The sequence below is a fragment of the Syzygium oleosum genome, unplaced genomic scaffold (assembly GCF_021117445.2).
Source record: "Syzygium oleosum isolate NSW1041296 unplaced genomic scaffold, Sole_v2.1 Sole_v2.01, whole genome shotgun sequence".
Lineage (NCBI taxonomy): Eukaryota > Viridiplantae > Streptophyta > Magnoliopsida > Myrtales > Myrtaceae > Syzygium > Syzygium oleosum.
This window is the reverse complement of record NW_026607485.1, coordinates 7,100,189-7,112,464: the sequence shown is the minus strand read 5'-3', so window position 1 is coordinate 7,112,464 and position 12,276 is coordinate 7,100,189. Positions and strand designations below refer to the sequence as shown.

At 38.1% G+C, this 12,276-nt stretch overlaps 1 protein-coding gene across 1 annotated transcript; it reads right to left on the bottom strand.

Moving 5' to 3' along the window:
* Positions 1–4,810: 4,810 nt before the first annotated feature.
* LOC115685071 (uncharacterized) lies at positions 4,811–11,022 on the bottom strand. The gene is made up of 5 exons (XM_056311317.1): positions 10,663–11,022; positions 8,868–9,157; positions 8,622–8,748; positions 5,375–5,888; positions 4,811–5,215 (listed from the first exon to the last, which is right to left on the bottom strand). The coding sequence occupies exons 2-4, from the start codon at positions 9,137–9,139 to the stop codon at positions 5,391–5,393; spliced, it is 897 nt and encodes a 298-aa protein (XP_056167292.1). The 5' UTR covers positions 9,140–9,157; positions 10,663–11,022; the 3' UTR covers positions 4,811–5,215; positions 5,375–5,390.
* Between the last annotated feature and the right edge of the window lie 1,254 nt (positions 11,023–12,276).

Below are 12,276 nucleotides of genomic sequence, written 5' to 3'. Positions count from 1 at the left end.
AATTTGAATATCTTATTACCTAAATTGTGATTCTAGCATGATTTGTTGTGAGATTTTAGGTGATTCTTAAATAGGAAATTTCTTGTTCGGGTCATGCGTATAATCAAGATTTCAATCTTTAAGACCTAAGATCGAATTCAAATTGCCTTTTCTTTCCTATTTTGACTTTGGTGAATATTTGATTATGTGGGCTTATAAATGGCATATCATTAAATTTTCCTATTATGGAAAATATAAAAAATTGCATATTTAGAAGCCATGTAGTAATTAAGAAAATGCCTAATTTAAAATAGGATTTACTCTAAATTATTTCCTCGTTCATATTAGGTAATCACATTTAGGTAGTTTCCTATTTTAAATTTAAAAGAAGATCACAAGAATAACATTCATAAATCATATAGAATTAGTTGCATACATTGCCATTCATCATTACCATGTTATCACATGCCACGTAGTCGCATTGCCATGTCATCATTGCCATATCGTAAATTCTTTGTCATCAATTCAATGCCATAGTAATTGCATGTCATGTTAATTTAGTTCATAATTTTGCCCCTCATTAAAGTTAGGTTATGTTGCATATCTAGTTTAATTATTGATGCATTTTAAACTTAGATTAAAATCACATATAATTTAGCTTTCATAAACAATAAAAAACCACACAAAAAAAAGAATTTGTTAAAATTGCATAATCATTTGGAAGTCATATTTAGGCTACGTATGCATTTTTAATTGACATCTTGCAGATCATTACCAGAATTAATAGGGCTTTTGCTTGCCTAAGGTATTCAAATTATTGCCTATTCTTTGCAATTTACTCATCACTTTGATTATTGAATGTTACATTATTGATTGAGCACCCGCATGATCACCCACTGCATGTTAGAGGTTTGAGCTTAAAATCGATCGGAACTACTTGCCAAACATTTTTGAAATAAAGAGAAAATGTACCAAAAGAGCGTTAAATTAATCTATAGTAATCAAGTCCTAGTATCCAAGAATCTCTAATTCGTAGAAGTAAAACGTTTGCCCACACTTTACTTCGGTTTCTAATTGACCCACAATAAATTGGTGGCAACTCTCGAATAAAATGATTTGCATGTTTAAATTGATTAAATTAAAACTCGAATTGGTATGAGTTTGGAAGAGCCCGCACTAAATATATAAGCTTAGTAATTCATTAACTTTCCCTTTGGTGGTTCATCTCATGGAAGGTCGCAACAGCTTAACGGCTTCGTTGGGATGATTTTTGTTGGCTTGGCCTTCGGCCACATCTTTCGCTCTTTATTAAGCCTTTGGCCTTTTTTTTGTAGGGTTAATATCACGAAAAACCCCAAACTGGTACACCTAGGATAAATTTATCCCAAACTAATATTTTGATCACCAAAGACACCAAACTGGTAGACCAATGACAATTTTATCATCCGTTAGTTTCCGTTAAATTTTACTATCAAATTTATGAATTAGATGACACGTGGCAGTTGATGGTTGTACCAATTTAAGGTTTTATCCTCCTTTTGTCAGAAGTGTACCAGTTTGCAGTTTTTCGTGATATTAATCTAATTTAACAGAGAGTAAATTTATTACAAATGTACCGGTTTGAGATTTTTTGTGGTTAAAAAATTAGTGTAGGGTAAATTTATCACAGATGTACCAGTTTGGGATTTTTTATGGTTAAAAAATTAGTTTGAGATAAATTTGTCACATGTGTACCAATTTAGGGGTTTTGGTGGTATTAACCCTTTTTTGTAACACATTTACTTGCAATTTATTCATGGACCAGTCAAACTCTGACTTTTGCGGCTCCATGTGCTTTTGAACATTTCGACACATTTGGACTCTCAGGGTCTTCATCTTTGATGGATATTCCTGGCCATGGTTTTCTAACTTGGTAACTCATTTGTCTTGCCCTAGTGGAGGATCATCACCGACTGAGTTTTACAAATGAATTTGCACACTCAATTTGGTTATGCAAGGGATAAAAGTGTGTATGATAGAGAAAAAAATACTCTTCACCACTTTAAGGCACTTAAATTCTTGTTTGAGTTCATCTACAATAAAGACACTCGAAGATTGATGCAAGAAAGCATAAAGTTATAACCATTTTTCTCACCTTGTAATGTCAATTTTAATTCCATTTTGCCCCGATGTACGCTGGTTCTTGATAGCAGTAATTTGAAAGAATTCAAATACTCAGGCTCAAATGAGTCAAACAATGGTTTACCTGTAGTGTTTAATTTAGAGAAGTGAAATGCCCCTCTTCATTTCAATTTACGTACCCTTCTCAAGAAAACCCTTTCCGTTAAGAACATGGAATTTTTCCACTCATCTCCCAATGTAAAAATATGGGACCATGTATAGGATATGGCTTGCCTTTCATCATTGTAACACATTTCATTTAGCATTTTTAACACTACAAAAAAACAAGGTTTTAGTCACGAATTTTGCCACGAAAAAATTAGAAAAATTTGTGGCTAAAAGAATTTGCGACGAAATTAGCCACGAAAAAAAATTCGTGGCTAATTCGGCGTCGCAAATTTTTGCGACGAAAAAATTTCAATTTTTGTCGCTAATTTGCCACGAAAAAAATTTCGTGGTAATTTTCGTCGCTAAATTAGCCACGAAAATATAATTCGAGGCAAAAATCGTGACTAATTGATTCGTGGCAAAAATCGTCGCTAATTTGCCACAAATAAATTTCGTGGTAAAATTCGTCGCTATTCGCCACGAACTGTATTCGTGGCAAAATTCGTCGCTAATTATTCGTGGCAAAATTCGTAGCTATTTGCCACGACCTATATCCGTGGTAAAATTCGTCGCTATTTGCCACGACCTGTATTCGTGGCAAAATTCGTCGCTAATTTTGCCGCGAACTTTATTCGTGGCAAAATTCGTCTCTATTTGCCACGACCTATATTCGTGGCAAAATTCGTTGCTAATTATTCGTGACAAAATTCGTCGCTATTTGCCACGACCTGTATTCGTGGCAAAATTCGTCGCTAATTATTCGTGGCAAAATTCGTCGCTAATTTGCCACGAATATAGTTCGTGGCAAAATTCGTCGCTATTTTTTGCCACGAACTTTCTTCGTGGCAAAATTCGTTGCTAATTTTGCCACGAACTGTATTCGTGGCAAAATTCGTCGCTAATTATTCGTGGCAAAATTCGTCGCTAATTTGCCACGAATATAGTTCGTGGCAAAATTCGTTGCTATTTTTTGCCACGAACTTTCTTCGTGACAAAATTCGTTGCTAATTTTGCCAGGAACTGTATTCGTAGCAAAATTTGTCGCTATTTCGCTAATTCGCCACGAAACTGTATTCGTGGCAAAAGTCGTCGCTAATTTGCCAAGACACTTTTTTTTTGTCGCTAAATTGCGACGAAATCTATTCGTGGCAAAATTCGTCGCTAATTTGCCAGGAAATTTTTTTTTGTCAGTAAGTTTGCGACAAATATTGTTTAGGGACGATTTCGATTTTAAATCTAATTAGCAACAAAATTAATTGCTAAAATATATATTTAACATTGATTAAGGCCTATGCTTGAATCAATTGCTGCGTGATGATGGAGGTACTGTAGCTCCGAAAAGAATCTACAATAGTGGAGTTCCAACATAAACAGCCCTCCGAATCAGCACATTTTCCGAATTTACGCCTCACAATAAAATGACGGGTGTCATGGCACATTCCGTCCTATGTGGTTTCCATGCCCTTGAGAAAGTATTGCATGTTTGCAATACACTACTTATACAATATAGTGAGCCACGCACTCATAAAAGAACAAATGCGAATGCATTATATAAGAAACTATCTTTTTATGAGAAAACTAGAAAAGAAATCTTGTCTTGATTGTTCATTTGATAACGCGTGCAGTGACAAATGGAGTAGCAGATATATCCAGTACTTCTGAGGCATGCATCGTTTGTGCTCATCAACACACGAAAGCCAAAGAATTCTAGTGAAACACCTAAGGCTCCTGATTGTAGCATTTCATAGTAACATCTGCTCCATGGTAATAACGTTGTTTACCATAACAGTTCTTAAGTCATTTCTCTTATCTTAAATTGCATACAAGCCCCGAAAATATCTTTCCATTGCACTAATTGAGACCATAGCATAGTTGAACAATACAAAACCTGCTTTCTGTATATCTTCTTCTCGATAGTTCCACATGTCATCAACCTATACACAATGACATCCTTCATCTGTCCAATTCGATAGGCGCGATCAACACTTTGGTTATCCGTACTGTCAATAAGAAATGCACACGTAAACTAACAGAAATATGCTCAAGATCTACTTCTTTACTCATATATGAAAACAGCTACAAAATGTCTAAGCTATGTTTGAGAAAAGAAGGGAGGGAAAACGGATGGGAAAAATTGCACCCCCACCCCCCCAAACAAAACCAAGCATAGGTTTAAAGTAATAAATACACCTTTTTTTACCAAAGAACCAAAAGAATTTGCGGTAAGTGCTGACACTATTAGGACATCAGAAAATAAATAACAGCGAATGTAAGCACAAACTTGCATTGTGCCATGAGTTTCTCCAAGTACACAGTAGAAGTTAATGTCAAGAGAGTACCTTCCCTTCCAGGAAGTATGCTAAAAACAACATAAGATTATATCACTAAAATGGTAGTTTTTTGCTCCGTCATATTGTTTTATGAGTCAACTAAGGGGGGATCAAATTAACTTGCGTCAAAATTGATGAATAGATCAAGTCAAGGCTGACATGATGTTCCTTACATGTGTCTTTGCATCATTAGTTCAGTGATATTGGTACCATGAAATATTATTTAGCATAGCAGCGTGAAGCTTAAAGTTGGGTAAGAACTTGTATCATCTACCATAATGATATTACCCATGACAAGTATGGGTTAGAACTCAAGCAGTACACAGATTCGTACTTAAAAGTTGTGGAACAGTTAATAGTCCCATAATAAAGGAATGGCATTGAATATGCCCTTACAATATAACAGAAAAAAGTTCTTTACTTCTTTCCTCTTTCATGTACTTGCAAAAGTAGATGAATTCATGGCCGACAATCGAATAAGCAGTAGTACCTTGGAGTCCATGCTGGATCGACAACAATCACACGGTCTGCTTTTGTAAGGGTGAGGCCTAGACCACCAACTTGAGATGTCAAGAGAAATATAGGTGCTCCAATGCCTTCTTGGAAATCCTAAGTTCATAAGATGAGAATAGTACATACTGCACAAAGAAAAGCAATATCAATATTGAACGTTGGAAAAGTGTAAAATTAATATCTCGAACTACATACTGCACAAAGAAAAGCTCCAAATAAGCATAGGTTGGTCAATATGATCTCAACATAAAGTAATTGTTGTAAGTTGGTCCTCATAAGCTTACCCCCGAAGAGAATGAACTAGCGAGGACTGCTAATAAAATCGTCATCATCATCAGCAGCAATCTCATTATCATTGTGTGGCTCATCATTGTGCCCATCACCTATTGGATTATTGAGAGGTATAGGAGGAACCTCATCGGGATCGATGTTGAGGTGTCGCAAGATCAATTGCATTTGTTGTTTCACTCCTCTCATTTCTTCGTCCTTCTGTACAAGTAAATGTTTGAATTCTTCGTCCTTTTGTACAAGTAAATCTTTCAGTTGGCTCAATTCTTGGGTCATTTGCTCCTCATGTCGTGTCCTCCTTGAAACAGTCGCATTGGAGGATGAAGTTGCAGCACCCTTCGTTGTGTATGCCCTTGACAAAGATCCCATCCCAAATATTTTTCCTCCTTTCATCCCACCCGATGCCTCCAGCCATAATGCCATGCTGTCAACCGATGGCTCAGACGCAGCAACACCATCATCACCATCACCACCACTAGCAGTGCTTATTAAAAGTTCATCATATTTTTCCTACATTAACAATATAGATGAAAATAAAATAAATTCATATATATAACTACCATAAGTATTAAAACTATTCATGGTTTTCATTATAGTTTCCATAAAGTCCAAAGTATAAACCTTACATACCTTAATAGCTTTTGCTCGATCGCCAGTCCACGTCTTGTCTTTTTTCTGAAATGTGCGTTCAAATGCAGCTGTAAATGTCGGTTCCGTCCTCAATTCATCTGCCTACAAAATATAAACATAAATGAGTAATCATTGAATTAAATTAACTTACAACATGTTTAAACAAACTTACCATTCTTTTTCTATGCTCCCCGATTTTGATAGAGCCCCCAGCATATGTGGCAGACGCAGACCCTTCACTAGAACTAGAAGCTCAATTCTTCTTATTCTGTTCACTTATTTGCTTATGCTTCTCAGTTTCCCAAGTTCTCGTAATTTCCATCTAATTGTCGGCTGTAATAAAATCCGGCTTTCGTTGATTTCTCTTTGCTTTATTCATCACATTTCGCATGTGATCACCGGCTTTCTTCTTAAAAATTCTTTTAACTTCATTCTCTTCCATTTCATTCCACCTGAACTTCCGCTACAATCAATACAAAAACAACCGAAAGTTATTATGAGGGTCACAGGTCACATATCCATTACCATGCACCAGATAATTCGTGACAAAATTCATTCTTGACCATTAGTATGCTACTGTTTACACCAAAAAATAGCCAACTTGTCGACATGGTTTGTTTGTGCCAAAGATCATCAAGGGACACATGATGGAGACTTGAGGTAACGTGGAAGCAAATATCATCAAGTTGCCAACATAAGGGACACATGTCAGAGACATGTGTCATGTGTATATATTTACACCAAAAAATGATCAATTTTTGGGTATTATTGACAAAACTGGTCACGACTTCATCAAGGAAATTTCAGTTCTGCGCTAGCTCGGGAAAATGGTCATAACTTCTTCGAGACAGATCGGATTGACCTGATTCCAAAGCCAAAAGAACGAAGACTCATGAATCTACAACTTTTATGTTTTGAGTTTTCTCAGAAAATCACTGTATAAGCCATCAAGGTTAAAGGAAGTCGACGGTCGTGACTTCATCTTGTCGAGGACTTCGACATCTTGTCGATACTTCGACGGAATTGCAGTTATGCGCTAGTTCGGGAAAATGGTCATAACTTCTTCGAGACAGATCGGATTGACTTGATTCCAAAGCCAAAAGAACGAAGACTCATGGATCTACAACTTTAATGTTTTGAGTTTTCTCAGAAAATCACTGTAGAAGCCATCAAGATTAAAGGAAGTCGACGGTCGTGACTTCATCTTGTCGATACTTCGACGAAATTGCAGTTCTGCGCTAGTTCGGGAAAATGGTCATAACTTCTTCGAGACAGATCGGATTGACCTGATTCCAAAGCCAAAAGAACGAAGACTCATGGATCTACAACTTTATGTTTTGAGTTTTCTTAGAAAATCACTGTAGAATCCATCAAGGTTAAAGGAAGTCGACGATCGTGACTACATCTTGTCGAGGACTTCGACATCTTGTCGATATTTCGACGAAATTGCAGTTCTGCGCTAGTTCGGGAAAATGATCATAACTTCTTCGAGACAGATCGGATTGACCTGATTCCAAAGTCAAAAGAACGAAGACTCATGGATCTACAACTTTATGTTTTTAGTTTTCTCAGAAAATCACTGTAGAAGCCATCAAGGTTAAAGGAAATCGACGGTCGTGACTTCATCTTGTCGAGGACTTCGACCAAATTTCAGTTCTGCGCTAGCTCGGGAAAATGGTCATAACTTCTTCGAGACAGATCGGATTGACCTGATTCCAAAGCCAAAAGAACGAAGACTCATATCTACAACTTTTATGTTTTGAGTTTACTCAGAAAATCACTGCAGAGTTTTCGACATTAAGAGGAAGTCGACGGTTGTGACTGGTTGGAGATGCAGAAAGAAGAAGTAACCGTCAACATAGTGGAGTCAAAGCAACCGCCAACGTAGTGGAGTAAAAAGAAAACCGTCAAGGTAGTGGATTCAACGTAACTGTTGAAAACCACTAAGGAGCATACATGCGAGAACAATTACTTGAAACCATGATTATGAGGAAGTTATCACTTGCGGACAAAATCGTGAGATAGTTATCTTGAAAGCATAATCATGGCATCACATGGACATGAAGACAAGATTTTCGGAATGGAAAAACATGGGCACAACTGTTGAAAACTGCTAAGGAGCAGTTACCACACGACCATTATAAATATCACTGGCCATCTACCGGAGAAAGGACCCGACAAAATCAAACAACATGTTATCTTTCAATTATCTTTACTTTCATGTACCGCACTTTATCTTTCCTTAGCTGTAGCTTTCCGATTCGCGTCGTCGATTAAATTCCGGCGTGTATCTCTATCCCGAGTGTTGCGTCGTCGATTAAATTTCGGCGTTACATCTTTGTGTACGTGTGCGGCTGTATTTTCAAGCTTTGTCGTCGATTAAATTGCGGCACGATTTGTACATATAGTCCAGTTCGAAGTTCGGAGTAAAAGTTCGCCGTTTTTCCTTGTCTCCCTGGATATTTCCTGTCCGGAGTCACCACGGAACCCGGTCTCCTCACATTAAGAACCGAAGAACGATTTTCGATGAATTATATTTCGCCGCGGGAGCATTTTCTGGTGAAACAGCTACACCGAACTTAGTTTGTGAGAAAATAGAATGACAAAACTTACCTTGAACTCATTCCACCACAAATTCTTTACTTCTTTTGGAGCACTGCTGAAACTAATATACTGCCCCATCCAACAGTTATTGACTATTTTATTAAGTTCCCTCACAACATAGGTGGCATCCGTGAATCTGCAAACAGGTTATAATAATATAGTCAATGAAACAATGAAGCATACGGATAATTTGCAGCATAGACAATTCAGTTGACATCCATAATTTACATATACATTAAAAAATGAAGTACTTACGAATCTCCACATGGGCATATCATGAATCGGCTATCTTCTTCAACATTCGAGTGTTGCACTGAAGAAGAAGGTGGAACCGAAGGACATGCAATCGAAGGAGATGGAACTGAAATATGTTCTTCAGGTTCGGAGGATGGGCCAATGTGTCCATGTTGTCCATCAACATGTAGTGGTTGAGGGTTAGATGAAAGGACAGGGGAAGAGGAAAGGACCGGGGACGAGGACGAGGAAGGTGAAGGGGCTGGTCTTCTTTGTGATACCGCACCACGCATGTGACCTCCACGTTTATACTGACAAGTAAGAAGGTTAGACAAATATATTAAAAAATATGAACATGTATTAGGGACACAAAATGACGTACGTCATGAAGCTTACCATTTTGTTTCAGAAAGCAAGAGATAAACTTGAGGGTGGATCCTCCTCTGAAGAATGAATAAACAAATGCCAAGTTATTAAATAAGGATAAGAAACCTGTTCCTAATGAAATCCTATTGCATCAATAGGGAAGAGAAGAATGCAGTTGAAGCTGAGGCAAGCCAAGCAAATGTCAATAGCAATAGGGCAGATATAGCTTGGCTTAATTGCCCCCAACTTCCACCCACTCCTTAATATATGGTTGGCCTCACCTACATTCATTAATTTCCCCATCCATCTCATATGCCAACTATTACAAACTCATCTCTCTCCCTCTCCCTCTTCCTTTAAGCCAAGGTGCCCCATTTGATCAAAGCATGGTGCCGGCCAGATCAGGACATGACCCATAAGAACCAGGCAGGACATTCCCTTATATTAAACTTTGTCTCCATGACTGATGAGGATAAAAAATTTATTGTACCTAATCTGCTCGAGAAAAGACCAAGAAAGTGTTTTGTGAAATCACCCGTGATCGATTTACTTCATAAGCTAATAATAAGCCCATGAACGATTTACTTTCACCACGTGCCAAGATCTGCAGTGCTGCTCCACAAGTACCACAGGAAGAAGAAGAAAAAGAAGACCTCTTGCTTCTCAGCAAGCTCTTCCTCTGATGACCATGCATGTATATGCAATACCAGAACGAAAAATTCGAACGTTAAACACCCACTGGCGCAAGGAAAAGGAGAGCACGACTCAGCTGTAGCGCAGCGCCGAAAGGGAGATCTGGAAAATACTCTTTTAGCTCAAAGTCAAACAACACGAGAAGCACATTGACTGGCCTCAACTATTATGTGTAAAATAATGATGAACAGTCAGAAATGCAACTAAAGCGCTCTTCTTGCTTATCATCCGGGCAATGTCACCAACCAAACAAAGATACTGAGAAAGAAATTTAATAGGAAAGAAGAAAAAACAAGATCTGATCACGCTTTAGTAATACAAAACTTCAGTGGAGCAGATTCAAGAACAATTATACTTCTCCTCCACCCACGGATGCAAGTCCCAATGTCGGGCCAGAGAGAGAGAGAGATCAGAGACATAAAAATAAGGACCCATTTGCTTGTACTAAGGACAACGTTCATAGGAATCCTAAACTGCCAAAGCTTTCACAGGCAAGGTCCTGCTATTTCCAGCAAAAACCACCTCCTCTTGCCAAATGACAATAAAAATAAACCCCAGCTACAAATAGCAAAACCCATCTGGAACTAGCGATTCCCTATGTGATGATAACAAATTACGACTTCAGTTACCTTATAAATGCTCGCCCGAGTGGCCCTCACGCAGATCGGGGAGGGATGCTCGTCGATCTGCGCGAGGGCCACCCTAATCGGGCTCGGGCGAGGAGACGAGTGACAAAATACGATCGTGCGAGACTCACCGGGCGGACGGGAGAGTGAACTGAGAGCCGAGAGAGAGCTGGTGAGTCACAGGAGATGAAAAAAATCGAACGACAAGCAAGAGCCGCCTGCAGTCGCGCCGGAAAGAGCCGCCTGCAATCGCGCCGGAGTGACGAAGGCCTCAAAAGCTAGAGGTGATGTAGCGAAGCGAACACCAGCTAGCCACAGGAAGTGCGGAAAAACAGAGCAATTGCTTGAATGAGCCGAGCGAGTGATGTTGGGGTAGTTATTTTGGGGGTAGACAACTGCAAGAGAAGATGATGAAGATGAAGATGATTGTTAGGGTTTGTGAAGAGGGGAAGCAAGTGGTGTTTCTGAAGAGGGGGCTTCTTGTTCTAAGAAGGGTTTCTTATTTTTATGTTTTGCGCGCAAAAAATTTTTCGACGAAATTTTCTTGGCGGCATTGAGCGGAAATATTTTCCACGGATTTCATACGTGCCAAAATTCGTGGCTAATTAGTCACAGATTTAGCCACGAAAAAAAGTATCGACACCTTTTCGGACTTTATTTTATTTTCGTGGCTAAATACGTGGCTAATTAGCCACGAATTTTGCCACGAATTTAATACGTGGCTAATTAGCCATGTATTTAGCCATGAAAATAAGATCATGATTACTGTGAACTTAGGATCACACACGCAAAGTCAATAATATATATTTTAATAAGTGATGTATTAATAACTTGGTTTTCGTCCATAGGCAACTTACATATGTTTTGAACCATACTGCAAATTGTTCATCGCACAAACGGTCAAACTCATTTGATGGTAGTCCATATATTGAAGTTTGAAAAATCCTATTAACAAATACCATTTATATATTAACAAATATTTGACACACAATGCATATATTTGTCAATGTACACTTACTCGAAGTATGGCTTCACTTCTGGACAGTTCAGTAAAATATATGTATGGGCTGCCTGTCATTCTTCGCCTGTTAAGCAACGAACCGTACATGCGCCGCTTGGTCGACCGAGATAATTGAAAATAGAGAATGATTTGCAATTGGGATCAATGGGGCCCTCATCATTTCTTCCTGCTCTCCGCCTCTTGCACTGCACGTGCGGCTCAAAATAGTATGATGCAAATATTGTCACTTCTTCCACAATATATGCATTACAAATTGAAGCTTCAACGCATGCCTTATTCTTCACTTTTTTCTTCAAATGATATAAGAATCTAGTTGCAATAGAAAGAAGTTTATCAGAACATAATATATAATAAAGTAATTTGAAATTTATTTTAAAAAATATCTCACCTCTCAAATGGGTACATCCATCGAAATTGGACGGGACCTGCAACTTTGGCCTCATAAGGCAAGTGAACTAAGAGATGCTCCATTAAATCAAAAAACGATGGAGGAAATATCATTTCTAAGTTGCAAAGAATAATTGGAAGGTCTCTCTCTAATTTCTCCATGTGTGATACTTTTAACATCGTTGAGCAAATATCATGAAGGAAATTACTTAACTCTGTAATGGCGCTCCATACAAAGTTTGGTAGAAGTTCCTTGAAAGCTATTGGAATTAATCTTTCCATAAATATGTGACAATCATGACTCTTCAAACCTGTCATTTTGCATTCATTCAAATCA